The 13,939-nt window shown below is 59.5% G+C and overlaps 1 protein-coding gene across 1 annotated transcript in view; it reads right to left on the reverse strand.

Moving 5' to 3' along the window:
• Positions 1-243: 243 nt before the first annotated feature.
• The window catches only part of SPEG (striated muscle enriched protein kinase), a 58,385-nt gene continuing 44,689 nt past the window's right edge, over positions 244-13,939 (reverse strand). Inside the window, 18 exon segments of the mRNA XM_033230116.1 lie at positions 244-1,283; positions 1,617-1,766; positions 2,006-2,081; positions 2,936-3,159; positions 3,244-3,483; positions 3,950-4,433; positions 4,436-4,552; positions 4,666-4,833; positions 4,977-5,099; positions 5,212-5,379; positions 5,564-5,680; positions 8,370-8,501; positions 8,777-10,751; positions 10,997-11,065; positions 12,162-12,204; positions 12,391-12,543; positions 13,149-13,175; positions 13,706-13,884. Of these exon segments, the coding sequence (XP_033086007.1) occupies positions 1,091-1,283; positions 1,617-1,766; positions 2,006-2,081; positions 2,936-3,159; positions 3,244-3,483; positions 3,950-4,433; positions 4,436-4,552; positions 4,666-4,833; positions 4,977-5,099; positions 5,212-5,379; positions 5,564-5,680; positions 8,370-8,501; positions 8,777-10,751; positions 10,997-11,065; positions 12,162-12,204; positions 12,391-12,543; positions 13,149-13,175; positions 13,706-13,884 (4,638 nt within the window). The 3' untranslated portion in view covers positions 244-1,090.

Here is a 13,939-nt window from a genome sequence, read left to right on the forward strand (position 1 = left end):
TCAGTGGATCTGCCAGCATTCCAGAAACTGCAAGGGGAGAAGCAGACCACAGTCTCCCCTCCCTCCAAGAATAAGGAGAGGTGAGGGTCAGAGGAGGGGGTTGGAAGGACCCAAAGTGCTAGCTGGTATATTCTGGAACGTGTGTGTTGGGGAATGCCCAGAGAGGGCTAAATGCCCCTGTCCCGGACTCACCCCTTCCCAGCGATCTTCCCCTCCAGCCATACCTCCCAACAGACACACAGGTTATGCTGCTTGCCATTTTTATTTCCTTGTGACAGACAGACAGACAGCTGGATGGCTGGGAGGGATGGTCAGGACAACATGGGCAGTAGGGATCGGATGAAAGGGGAAACTTCATAAAAGTCAATAAATAAATAAATATGAATGGGAAGAAGGCCAAAGGCCATGGAGGGGTGGTGGGGACATCCTTGGGCCAGCAGAGGGTGCCCGGGGCTGCATCCACTGGACAGGAGGACAGAGCGATCTGAGTGACTGCTGGCCTCCAGCTCTCCATGTTTCTCCTCTGAGGGATGCTGACAGCTGGCCCACCCCACCTCCACCTGAGTCCTCTCTTCTCCCTCCACCGCCTCGCTGCCTTCTCTCACGTCCCAGCCCTGGGCCCTTGCCACTGTATCTGTGTCCTGCCCCTGCTTTGCCACACTGACTCCCAGCCTACTGCCCTGACACCCTGGGTTCCTTCCTCTTCCTCCTCTCCAGCCATGCCCATCTTCCTTGGTTCTCCCTGAGATGCACTGACCCCCAACCCAGAACCTTCCTAGAGCCTCCTCCTTCCTGTCCCTCGACTTCTTTTCTTCTCCACTTTCCCATTCCCCTCTTGTCCCTCTGCCTGTTCCCACCCTGCCCAGCCTGGCCAACAGGTCTCCCACTCTGGCTTTGGCCTGGGGTAGCATCAGGTCGAGGCCCTGGGGTCTCTGTCCTTGCAGGTCTATGAGGTAAGAGCCCGGCCAGATGCTGCTGCTGGTGGTAACCGAAGCCCCAGGCCCGCCTGGCTCAGCGTGGGCCCTGGAATGTCCCGTGGCATTGGTGGGAACCCCAGTTGAAGCCCGAGGCCTGGCTGTGGTCCATGCCTCTAGGGGCCGCCAGGGTAGGAGCGCAGCAGCACCTTGTGGCGGGTGGCGGCCTCAGCCCGGCGCCGCCTCTGCTCACCCAAGAACTCCTTGAGCCGGTTGGTGGTGAAGGTGAGCGTCTGGCGGCGCAGTTTCATCAGGTAGGCGTCCTGCAACCATGGGTGGGCCAGGCAGTCCTGCAGGGAGGGCCGGCTCCTGCCAGGCAGAGCCAGGGATAATGAGCCTGGAAGGATGGCTCTGGGAGCTGCCAGGGCTCTGTCCTCCTGCAGACCCATGTCCCAATCCTGGATCCACCCCTACATGTGTGATCTTGGGCAGCTCAAGAGCTCAGTTCCCCAATCTCTGGAATGGGGACAGTGATTCTGCCTCGCATGGGGTTGCCTCAGGCTTTAAATGGTGAGTAGTACGACCATTTAGTAGAAGCAGCAGACTTCTTCCTAAGAGCAGGGGAGGAGCTGGGGAATCTCTGGCACAGGCCCGGCCAGGGGCAGGTGACACTGGGGGATGGCAGGTGTGGGGCTCACTCACCAGGGATGTACTGAGAGGACCTTTCGCAAGAAGAGGGTGGCGCTCTGGGATGTGTTGGGGTATAGCTGGAAGGCATCAAAGCGGCCCCCCACAATCCGAGCCTCCGTTTCCTGGGGGTCTGGCTCATAGAACGGGGAGCGTCCACTGAGCCTGTTGGGGAAGATAGCTTGACTGACATAGGCAGACTGGAGGCCAATACCCAGGCCGGGAAGGACATTAGTGTCGGGTGCACAGTGCTCAGGACCATGCTACTCTGTACCTGAGTGTGACTGTGCGGTGTGATGTGTGTACAGGGGAGATGGGACATAGAGGAGAGGGTGTTGGTAGAAGGTGAGTCCGGGAGCTCACTGTGTGGGCAGAGAGGGCTGTGGCGTGTAGGGGACACTCACATAATGTAAGTGAGCACACCCGCTCCCCAGATGTCCGTGGCAGAGCCGATGGGTTCTCCCTTCACCATCTCCGGAGCTGACAGGAGACAGAGGCCAAGCTGACCCAGCTTCCTGGTGGCAGGGAAGTGGGGGCGGGGGAGGTCCCTGGGTGCCTGAGCAGCAGGACAATGCCCAGGTCACCAGACCGTGGGAATGACCAAAGTGGCAGGCCCTGAAGGCCAGTAGGCAGGACAGAGGTGGTGGCATACCCCAAGAGACATATGGGACACCTGAGGAATTAGCCCGGGCACAAAATGGAGGGAGTCCCCAGAACTCCAGAGGGGCTGAGAAACAGGGTGACAAGCTCCCTTGGATCAGCTCCAAGGTATGGCTTCCATTCACAAAGAGTGTGGCTGACACCAAGATTAAAAGCCTTTAAAATCAGCCTGGCTGGTTCTAATCCCAGACCTGCCCTTTCTAGCTATGGGACCCTGGGTGATTTACTAAACCTGCCTGGCTCTCCATAGCCTCATCTGTAAAGTGTGGCCTGTAGAACCACACTAAGGAAGAGAGATCATGAACATCAAGCATTTAGCAGGTTGCTCAATGGTAGCTGGTTCTCCTTATTTAAATAAAATAATAATTGATTCTCCTGTCTTTTTTTTGCTTTAGCAAATCCCACCTCTAGCATTTATATTGTCTGATTGCACAAATCCTTAACATCAGATGTACACCTCAGTTTCCTTATCTGTAAAAGGGGGCTAATATTGTGCCACACTCCACGGTTATTGTAAAGATCAATTGGAAGAAAAATCCACATACTTCATTCATTGCTTGCATACAGTAATCACTCAATAAGTGGCACATATGTAAGTGAAGTGGGGTGAGTCCTGGCTGCTGCCTCTCTGGCAGTGCCCTGTCCCCACCCTGGCTGGCAGCTGGTCCCCTCACCCATGAACTCCAGCGTGCCCGTGCGGTGGCCAAGGGGCTGAAGGGCCTGGGGGTTGTAGGGCTGGGCACTGCCGAAGTCCACGATCTTGAGGGCGTTGTCAGGGGCCAACAGCAGGTTGTCTGGCTTGATGTCTAGGTGGAGCACATGGCGGCTGTGGAGGTAGTCCAGGCCTTGTAGCAGCTGCACCACATAAGTGGCCACGTCGTCCTCAGAATACCGGAACCTGGGAGAGCAGGGGTGCAGCGGATGACATCCGGCCCAGCCTTCCCTACCTCTTCCTCCCTACTCCCCCAGAATGCCCAGCTACCTGTCACTGAGCCCACAGAGGAGCTCTCGGTTGCCGCAGCTCTCAGCAATGAGCACGAGGTACCGAGGGGTGATGTAGGCCTCATGCAGGGACATGATCCGCTCGTGATGCAGGGTCCGCAGTACCTCGTACTCCTGCAGGACCCGCCGCTTGCCCTCGGCAGCATAGGGCACGATCTTGGCCACGAACGTTCGCCCCGTGGCGTTCTCCCGGCATGCTCGCACAACACCAAAGCGGCCCCTGTGTGTCGGGGGGAGGGTTACCACAGGCTCAGAGGAGAGGAGGGGAACACTTCCACAGTGAAGGCTAACGGAGGAGAGCAGGGACCCCTAGGGGCAAGAATGCAGCAGTTCCGGTGTGAGCTCCAGAGTTCAATCCTAGAAACCAGGCTTCGAGTCCCAGCTTTGCCACTCACTGGCTCTGTACCTTAGGTAAATCCCAGAGCTTCTCTAACCTCAGTTTTGCCACCTGTGAAATGGGTGATGCTAACAGCGCAGTGTCTCTCAGAGTTGTGAAGATTCGATGAGATCACATGGCTAAAGCCCGCAGTGTAGTCTGGCACTTTAAACTCAATGATTCTAATAACCCACGTCTCAGCACCTCCCCTCACCCCAGCCAGTACCGTCTGGTCTTCTCTCCGAAGCCATGCGTTCCAGACATTTGACCCACTCCCCTACGTCCTCTTCCCTTCCCCAGCCCTGCTTGCCTGGCTTTCTCCTCCAGGAAAGTGTAGGGTTTCTGAGGGGGGCCCTGTCGAAGAGTGGTACCCTCAGGCCTAGGAGAGCTTCGGGGACTGCTCCCAGGGGAGCTGACCACCTCCTTGGCTGGGCTGAGACTCCTCACAGTCACCTTGGTAGGCTCAGGAGGGGGCTCAGGGGCTGGGGGCTCAGGGGCTGGTGGTGCAGACACGAAGGAAGTCACCACATACACAGGAGTAGAGGAAGACGCTGGTTTAACCCCTTGAGGAGTAGAGGCTGGGGTCGGGGTCCCAGTGTCAAGGACGAAAGACTTGGGCTCACTTGGGGTGACCTGGGTACTGGGTGGGGTGGGCTCTGCTTGCCGGGCAGCCTGCAGGCCCCTGTGTCTTCGTGGAGGGGTCTGGGGTGGCGGACCCACAGCCTTGAGCGAGGACAAGGCCTGGCTAGGGGCTGTGGGGGGAGATGAGGGGCTGACAGTGACTGACGGGGGGTAGGGGCAGCAGGAGCTGGGGGTAGGGGCAGTGAGGTAGGAGAGTCAGGAGGCGGGGCCCTGGCTGGCCCTGAGGTGACAGGGGCCTCTTGGTGGGCAGCAGATGGCACAGCTGAAGAATCTAAGAGACAAAGAAAATCATCACTACGGTGCCTTGGGGCAAGGCCATGGTGCTCCACAAGAACCCTGTGCTCAGGGCCCCCTTCTTCCCCCACCCCACACCTTTGCACTGACCTTGAGCGCCCCTGACAAAGACCTTCTCAGAAGGGTTGCTGAAGGGCCCCTGCCCAGCACGGTTGGCACAGGCCACACGGAACCTCACAGTCATGCCAACTGGCAGGTGGCTCACGTTGTAGTAACAGTCGGGGATGCCTGAGCTCACAGGGTGCCACACAGACTCCCCTATAGACAGTATGGGGGAGGGGCTGAGGTCACAGAAGGGGTGGCCCCAGCTCCCACAGTGCTACCTGTGGAGCCCGGGAGGGCACTGGCCTTCCCAGACTCCCCCTGCCGCTCCCCCCACCCTCCGGCTGCCCCATCCTCACCATCCACTCGCCGCTCCAGGGTATACGTGCAAGGTGCCCGGCTGTCTCCCGGCTTCCACAGCACCAGCGCCGTGTCCTGGTAGGTCTGGGGCACCTCTGGAGGAGCTAGCTTTCCTGGGACTCCTGGCAAGAGAAAGAAGAGTCCCAGTAAGCCCCTACACCCCAGCTAAGAGCCCCTCAAGCCCTGCCCCGCTATCCCCCTCACTACCCCCCCGGGGCCCTGCCCCAGGCTCACGGGCCACAGCCACGGTACAGGAGCTGGTGATGCTGCCCAGGACGTTGGTGGCAGAGCACTCATAGAGCCCGGCGTGCCGCTTGCCCACCCGGGGGATGCTGAGCAGCTGCCGCCCATCTTTGCAGGACACGATGATCACTGAGGGCTCTGACCTCAATGACTTCTTGTCTGGAGACAGGGAGAAGCAGGAGGAGCTGCTGAGTGAGCTAGCACTTGTCCAGGCCCCCTCACTCACTCCCCACTCCAACATCCCCGCAGCCATGCTCAGCCCCCACCCTGGCCTAGCCCCTCCCATCCCCTGGGCTCAGGGCCACTTGCTGGCCTCCCTCTCTGTGAGAGGCAGTTTCCTTACCTTTCATCCAGGAGATGTGCGGTGCAGGGCAGGCTGCTGGCAGGCAGAGCAGGGTGGCTGCCTCCCCCTCCAGCAGCACCTGGTCCTTGAGTTTGATGTGGAAGACTGGGGGGAAGTCTGGAGGAAAAGCAGAGACAGCCATCTGTCTGTGGGGGCCCTGACCCACTTACCGCTGAGGGAGGGGTGGAGAAGGCCTGCAAACAGCCATCAGGAAGCAGCACGAAACCTTGTCTCTTCCCAGGCAGATGTGGAAAGTGGAACCCCAGGCCATGCCTTCAAGAATTTTCTTTGGGGCGAGCATCACTTTCCCCAGGCCCTCACTGTGCTGGACTGCTTTTTCCTTGCACTGACTATTGATGATGCTACTTAGAGCAGGGCCTGGCACTAATTAAGTGATCTATAAGCATTTGTTAAATAAAATAAAAGCAAACAAATATTGAAAAACTATAATGGTTAAGATCCTGCAAGACCCACCCTCTCTGGGGCACAACAGGGCAAGTGAAAAAAGAATTGAGATGAGTTAGTGACCTGAGCTGAGATGGGACCGAATGAGGAATGTTCTTGCAGAACATGCAGTCTCAAAAGAGTTGCAGTCTAGGAAAATGTGGGCAGATCCTGGAAGCGTGTCGGCCTCCAGGCCCCTCTTCCCACCTGCCATCCGGGGACAGGGTCGTAGGTCTCCTATATACTCCTTCAGGTCAATTAAGTGGTAAGAGCTTTTGAAGGGGCAAGAGACAGTATCTGCCTGACCTTGGGCAAGTCATTGACTCTCTCAGAAGCTCCATTTCTAATCTATAAATCAAGGAAAATAATACCGCGCCCACAGGATTCTTGCTGTGACAATTACAAAGGCATGTCAAGTGTCTGCCATACAGTAACTGATTATAAATACTAACTTTTCTTGTTGCTGGCATTATCTCAATAATATGGCCAGCAGAGAAGCATGGAGCAGACGCCCAGAGAAAGGCTGTTTCAGCAAAGCAGAGAAGCTGCCTTCACAGCTAGCTGGTGGCTGTGCACATGGTAGGGCTAGGGATGAGACCAGTTTTCCTTCCTCCAATGTAGCCAGCCTGTGACTCCTTAGTGCCCTGAGGATTTGAGTGCATGATCCCTGGGAATATCCCTTTAGAAGAATCCCAGTTCGGCCATGGGGGTGGTGGGTGAAGGGTGGGGATAGGGGAGGACTTGGGGGTGGATTTTATTCACCTGGGCAGAGAAAGCTGAGGAGCCTTGGGAGCCCCAGCTGCTGCCTGTCTGAAGAATTGTGGGGGACTGGGAGTGGGGATGAGCCAGGCAGGAGAGGAGTACTCAGCAGGAGTGGTGATCAGGATGGCAGTGTGCCCCCTTCCCGCTGTACCCCACTGCTCCCCAAGGAGGGGTCCCACACTGAGGCTCCAACAAGGCAATGTGAACACAGTTTCTCAATGGCTGCCTCCAGGCCAAGTGAGGGTACTGGGTAGCAGGGAGAGAGAGAGAGAGGCCACCTCTCTCAGAGGTGAAAGTGACCCAGGCCCAGCCCTGCCAGCCCTGCCAGCCCCACCCCCATTCCCAGGGGCCAGCCCTGGTTGTTAAAGTGGACTAGGACAGCCTTGTTTCTGCAGAGAACAGGGAGCGGATAAGGTAAGGGGACACTGCCTAGGCAGGAAATCAGCTGCATAAGCAAAACTGGGCCGGGAGGGAGGCCCCAGGTGGGAAGGATCAGCTGTCCCCAGGCCTCTCTGCTGGCTGATTGCTTTCTTTCCCCTTCATTCTCCACCCTCCCTTCCCCAGAGCGGCCCTTCCCTCCCTCTTTTTCTCTCACTGCAGCCCCCTTTGCCCTGGCCAAGGCTGGACACAATCCCTACAGGCCCAGATGAGGCAAGACTCGACAGCCACTCCATTCTGAGTTTTACCAGGAAATGGGGGAAGAACAGGTCTGGTGGCTTGTCAAGATCCTGCACATAGCCTGGCTTCACGGACTCTCTCCTTTCCTGCATGCTGCTCTGGAAAACCCAACCTCTCCAAGCCTTTGCTTGTCATCCTTGAGTAATGCGCCTTTTTCAGGGGGGATGGGGTGACCCCACGTGGGGAATGCCTCCCTATCTGGAGCTCCAGGACACTCAGGTAGAGAAACAGAAGAGGGCAAAGAGCTAGCAAAGAGCTCCGAAGGCTGCTTTTCTGTACAGAAGGATCAGGGAGGGGCAGTCAGGTGTTCGGAGCTGCAGGGCAATGGAGACTTAGGGGGCACAAGACAGGTCGTGGTCCTCTAGGCTGAAGAGAAAGTGAGTGTCTTCCGGTACACACTCAAGCACACACACATCTAAAGGGGGGACTGTGGGGGCAGGAGAGCCCTGTATCTTGAGCTCCTTGAAAAGTGCAGCCAGTTACAGAAACCTTCCAGGGTCTCCCAGGAGAGAGGAGGCCAGTCCCTGACAGACATAAGTATGGTGTCCTGAAGCCGTTTCCGGGACCTGGCTGCAGAAGGTCACACAGTTCAACTTCAGCTGCTCCACTTACTAGCCCTGCGACTTGGACAGATCCTTAGCATCACTAAGCCCGTTTCCTCACCTGTACAATAGAGACAATGATACTAATATTTTCCAAGCAATGCTGCAGGATTGAATAAGGCAGTGCTTATAAAGTGTTTAATAGAACACTTAGCTTCTCTAATGAATGCCAGCTACTGCTATTGTTATAGTTGTCTGAGCAGACCCCTTCCACTAGGCTTGTCAAGGTGGCCCACCTCTCACCAGCCATGACAGCTCCCTGATGTGGGTAGGGGAGAGCAGGAGGGGAGGAGGGTCCTCACCCAGCAGGCCTCTATTACCTGACTCACTGCGCACGTACTGGTGACCCAACTCCTCTTGGACGCTGGCAGAGAGGTTTGGTTGCGATAACCCCTTGTCCTTCCGCTGCCGAGAGAAGCCCCAGCGGAGCCGGCTTCGGCTTTCCCCTGGAACTGTGAAGACCCAGGCCCATTAGCACTTGCTCAGTCGGTACCAGCAAGTTCACACCTCTCTGCAGCCCTCAGCCCAGAGAACCAGAAGGAACACCTAGCCCCACCCTGCCCTGCTGCCACCCCTGCTTTCCTCCCCTCCAGCCTTGGCCGATTCCACCCTCGGGGCCTCAGCCTGCCCTCGTGGGTGTCCCCAGCCCCTCTGCTCCTCCCACAGCCTCTCTCCAGCGCACCCCACCCTCCTCTGCACCTGCTGCCCTACCCCTGCCCCTCCTCACCTGAGGAGCCCGACGTGGCGCTGGCCTCGGAGCCCAGGGACTCCGCGGAAGGCGTGGTGGCGCCGGCCTGGGCGGCCAACTGATTGTGCGGAAGGCCGAGGCGCCGCAGACTCTCGCCCTCGGACGTGGCCCTGCGAAGCCGTCCGAATAGCGGTGTGCTGCGGCCCGACGCGCCCCCCGAGTCCTCGCTGCTGCCGCTGCGCTGCAACCGGCTCGACAGCCGCTCCAGGGTGGAGCTCAGCCGCCTGCGCATCGCCAGCACCGGGGAGCCCCGCGCCGAGCTCCCGCCCTCCGAGCTCTCTCCGTCCCCGCCGCGGGCCTCCCAGGCCGGGTGGCGCTGCGCGGGAGGGGTCCGCCGCAGCCGCTGGGACAGTGAGAGCGAGAGGCGGCGGACGAGGCCCGGCTCCCCGACTGCCCTGAGGTCCTGCACCGAGCGCGAGCGCTCAGGACGTCGCACCAACTCCAGCGGGGTCCCCGCTGGACTGGGACGGTATATGCCATCCTCCTCCTCGGCCCCGCGGAAGGGGCCGCGCTCCTCCGAGCGGGAGCGGCTCAGCAGCCGCAGCCCCCGCGACAGGGGCGACTCGCGGCTGCGCTTGAACTTAGCCTCGAACACGGCCTCCGACTCCAGGTTTTCGATGCTGCTGCTAAGACTGCTGCCTGGCCTGGGGGGCACCGTGGGAACTCGGGCTTTCTCGGCTAGCACCGGGGGAGTCCCGGCTGAGGGCACGCGCTTCTCAAGGGCTCCCGGAGGTGGGGAGGCCACCCTGGCAAAGACAGCCGCGTGGGGCTTGAGCTGTGAAGGCGACGCGGCAGGGCCCTGCGGAGGGCCCTCGGCGTGGCCTGACAGCTGGAGGGACTGAATGATCTGGGCATAGGGCGTGAGGGGCAGCGCTAGGGTTTGCAGGGCCTCAGGGCGTGGTGCAGGCTTGGAGGCTCGCGCTTGTTCTGGCCTGGGCTCTGGAGCCTTGTCTTGGGCAGGCTGGGGTGCGGGGGGATGCGGAGCATCACTAGGTGTGGTGGCAGAAGGTTCTGCAGACTTAGGGGCACTGGGTTTGGGGACGCTGGGCCGTGCAGGGCTGGATGGCTGGGCCTCACTGAGGGCAGACAGGGAAGGAGACTCCTGTAGCCTACGGGCCCCAAGCCTGGCCACCGGGATCTCGAGGGGCGCCCCCGCTCGGCGGTGCCGGCCCCGGGGCTCTGCCTCACCCTGGGAGAAGCTGCTGCTCTTCTGCAGGCCCCTGTTCTCGAGTGGGGGCTGGTGGTGGGGCGCTGCCTCGCTGGAGGCAGCTCGTGCCATCCGGGGATCCCGGGCACGGCCCCCCAGGCTCTCCAGCAGGGGACCCCTGAGGCCGCTGACCTTGCCATCCTCGGGGCCTCCCCGCAGCAGCCGCTGGCGCAGGGCCTGCAGCCTCTGGGCATACTCGCCCTCACCCAGGCCTCCCCGGGCCAGGCGGGTGGCTCCCGGGCTGGGGCTCCGGCGCTGCGGCAGTTCCACAGACGCCGCCTTCTGCAGGCCCCGGCCCGGCTCCCGCGGCCCGGCCCGGGGCAGGGCGCTCTCAGCGGAGCTGCCCCTACGGAGTTCTCCCCGCCTGGGGCTAGCCCCAGCTGCAGGCTCCTGGCCTAGGGAGGGGAGGGCCTCGGGGCTGGGAGCCTCCTGGTCCTGAGAGGGAGCCCTTCCCTGCTCCTGCCAGTCCATGGGGGTGGCAGCCCCAGTCTCTGGGGTCCCCAGGGCCTCATCCTCAGTGGGAATATCGGTGAGGGACACCCGGGAGCCTGAGAACTCGGGCTGCAGTGGGCGGGGCACTGAGGGCAGCTCTTCCAGCTCTTCCTCTTCAGAATCGGAGGAGGATGAGAGCCCCCCACTGGGGGGTGGCCTTCTGGGCATGGTCACCCACACCCGCTCTGTGGGGGCCCGCAGCAGCTCCGGGATGGGGCGCAACACCAGGTGGCATTTGTAGCTGATCTGGGAGCGCTGGAGACAGGGTACTGGAGTCAGACCTGAGGGACCCCTGGGGCAGGATTGTCCCCCCCAGCCCCACCTCAGCCCTGGGGAAGAGGCCTGAGCATGCAGAGGGTCAGGGAACAGGCAGGAAGCTGGGCATAGAGCCAGTGAAAGCGAGAAGACAGGAGCAGGAGATGAAGACCCACGGGAGGGGGAAGGCGGTGCTAGAGAGAAGGAGAAGGTGGAAAGCATAGAGGCTGGCCTGCCACACTCACCTGCCACCTCCTCCGGGAGAGGAATAGCTTCAGGTGATCCGTGCTCATCTCTGCGCCCTTTGCCTGAGTCTGCAAACCCAGGAAAGAGGGCTTGAGGGAAAGCTGTCAACCTAGACCCTCCAGGTTTGGCAACAGAGAGACAAAGTCCACAGGGTGGGGTGGCAGGAGAGAGTGGATCAAGCAGCACTGAGTCTGGGCTCCTGGGGGTCCCCTTCCCCTTGGGTCTGTCAGGACAATGCCTACAGCCAGGGTGTCCTTAGGGACAAATCCCCTAAAGCCCCCAAGGGAGAGGCAGGAAACTGGTGGCTCCCAGAGGTAGGCTTCTGAGCTTCCACCAGGGCTCATGGCCCTGTCCTGGTAAACCAGCTGCCCTGGGAGGCCTGTGCTCTTAGGCCCCTTACCTAAGCCCTGGCTCCCCAGCTCCTCTCTGTCTCCATGTAGGGCCAACACCTCAGACATCTGGAGCCTTGGTGGTCCAGACCAAGACGGATGCTTCCCTCGGCTACCCACCCAGGCTCTCTCTTCCGGAGCTCATTTCCGGTCTGAGAAAGGAGGCTCTTAATTCAACTCCTGACACCAGAATGACCTCAGCCTTCAAGTGACCTGGCACAACCCTCCGTGAACAGTTTATTCAGGCGCTCTTTCCAGACTCATTTGCTGAATCCCCACTCCCAAATCTCCAAGACCCCATCAATGCCTGGCACTGTGCCCTGAGGCACTGGGGTTTGAAGATGAATGAGTGAGAACCAAGAACCTGCCCACATGAAGCTCATAACTGAGGGGCTGAGCCTGCCTGGTCACCCCCAACGCTAGTGTGTGGGGCGAGTGCAGGACAGAGATGGAAAGGCAGAAGTCAGGAAGACCAGAGTCTGGTCTCAAGCATGGGGGAGAACTCCACTGAGGATGCCCAGGATGGAGAGGTCCAGATGTATGCCCTGCAGTCCAGGATACCCCCAACTCCATCCCTGATTTGAGCCTGTTTCCTTGTCAACAAAATGGGACTAATAATGTCTTCCTTTGCAAAGCTATTGTGAGGCTAATAGGTCGTATGTATATTCAATGCCTAACGTGGTTACTGCATATAGTAGGTACTCAATAAATAAACTGTTAGTAACATTCTCTCTCCCTCCATCTTTTGTGCCACCACTTTGCAGACCAGACTCACTTTGAACCAAGGATGTTCTAGGGTCTCCTCTGCGGTAGGTCTCCTGTGAATGAATGAGGATTAAGAAGGGATTTATCATTCAGTCATCCAGTCAGTCAATAACTGTTTGAGCAAACAGGGCTCCTAAGGACTTGGGGGCTTGCATGTCGAGCGGCAGGAGTTTGGGAGGAGCAGGCAGGTGGTATGAGGGTGACCCTGCAGGTGGGGGCTCCCAGGGCCTTGTACTCACAGCTGGTCCTGCACCAGCACTTTGATGAGGAAGCCCCGGGCCTCCCTGCTCAGGCTCAGGAATGTGGTCTCCTCGAAGGCCACGTTGTAGTTTCGGATGTTCATCAATGTTGTCCGGTCATTTTCCCCAACAAACGGGGAGATTCCTGTCAGACTGCAGAGGTGAAGAGGGCTGTCGTGAGGGGCAGGTGGGGACAAAAGGGAATGCCAGTGGAGGCACAGGGCTGGGGACAGGTGGAGGCTCTGGGGTTGTTAGGATGACAGAGGCTGGGCAAATCTGGGTAAGAGGTGAGGCTGCAGACTCTCTTCTGCCCTGTCCCCTCCCCAGCCCCCTGATGGGAAGAGAGGTGGTGCTGCCTTGGGGCCTAGTGGCCTGTGCTTTAGAGGACCTGTTCCATCCATCCTCCAGTGTGGCCTCTCCATGAGTGAAGAGTCTGTGCCAAGGGGATGTGCCCACCCTGAGCTCCACTCCCTTCGAGTCCAAGGTTTAGACACTCAGAGCCAAGGAGTTCCCTGCCTCCATGGCCCTGAGCCTGCGCTGGGCTCTCTCCATCCAGGGTGCCCACCTCTTACGGAGGGATGTGGGGACAAGCAGAGTGTGGGCATGCAGACCAGGGTGTCCACCTTCATGCACACGAGGCTTCTTGCAGTACAAGAAGGAGTGGGGGGTGTGGAAGAGAAGGGAGTGGGCTTTAGCCCTGCAAAGGTCAGGGGTGGACCTGCCAGGAGACTGCTGGGACACTGCAGAGGGGTCCTTACCAGAGGAAGGCAACGACGCCCACAGGCCTGTGAGGAAAGGAGAGTGATGGGTAAGAGGACTGCACCGCTCTGACTGGAAGGGAGCAGTCCTTTGCTACTGCTGACCTGAGTGAGCTGTTACCTCCCTGGGAACACTGCCATGGACAATGGGCACAGGAGTGGCTTCTTCAGGGAGGACCCTGAACCCACAGGTCCAGATATGCCTGGAGAAGTCCAGGGTCATGGCAGGGCTGGCCCAGGAAGCCCAGGGAAGTCTGGGGAACAATGGGACCATGCCTGCCTCACTGGAGGAGGCATGCTGGCTGCTGAGGGCAAGGCCCAGCTGCCAGGGGAGACGAGGAGTCAAGGACTAACAGGGCTGAGGCCTTGAGAGAATGGGGCAGCCCTGACTCATGACGGGCAAGGAGTAACATGGGCAGGAAACCCTGCAAGCAATGCCTCCAGCCCACTGTCAGAAGGAACCCAGGCTAGGTAAATCTCCCTGCCAGTCAGCACATCCCCAGCACAGCCCCAAGGGCAGCTGCCCTGGCCCGCCTAGCCCAGCATGCCAGCCTTACCAGATGTCAGTGACTCCAGACACGGGGCTCTGATTGACAATCTCGGGTGCTACAAACTCAGGTGTGCCATACTGGCAGTACTGGGGCTCTCCTGGAGTCAGCTCCTGGGCATTCCCAAAGTCACAGATCCGCACCTGCTCTTCACCCGCGGCACCATCCCACACCAGCAGGTTCTCAGGCTGGAAGACACAAGGCGAGGTGTGGGGGCCAAATGAACAAGGAAGGACAGTCCAC

Source organism: Trachypithecus francoisi, unplaced genomic scaffold, assembly GCF_009764315.1.
Source record: "Trachypithecus francoisi isolate TF-2019V2 unplaced genomic scaffold, Tfra_2.0 Lachesis_group13, whole genome shotgun sequence".
NCBI classification, from domain to species: Eukaryota; Metazoa; Chordata; class Mammalia; order Primates; family Cercopithecidae; genus Trachypithecus; species Trachypithecus francoisi.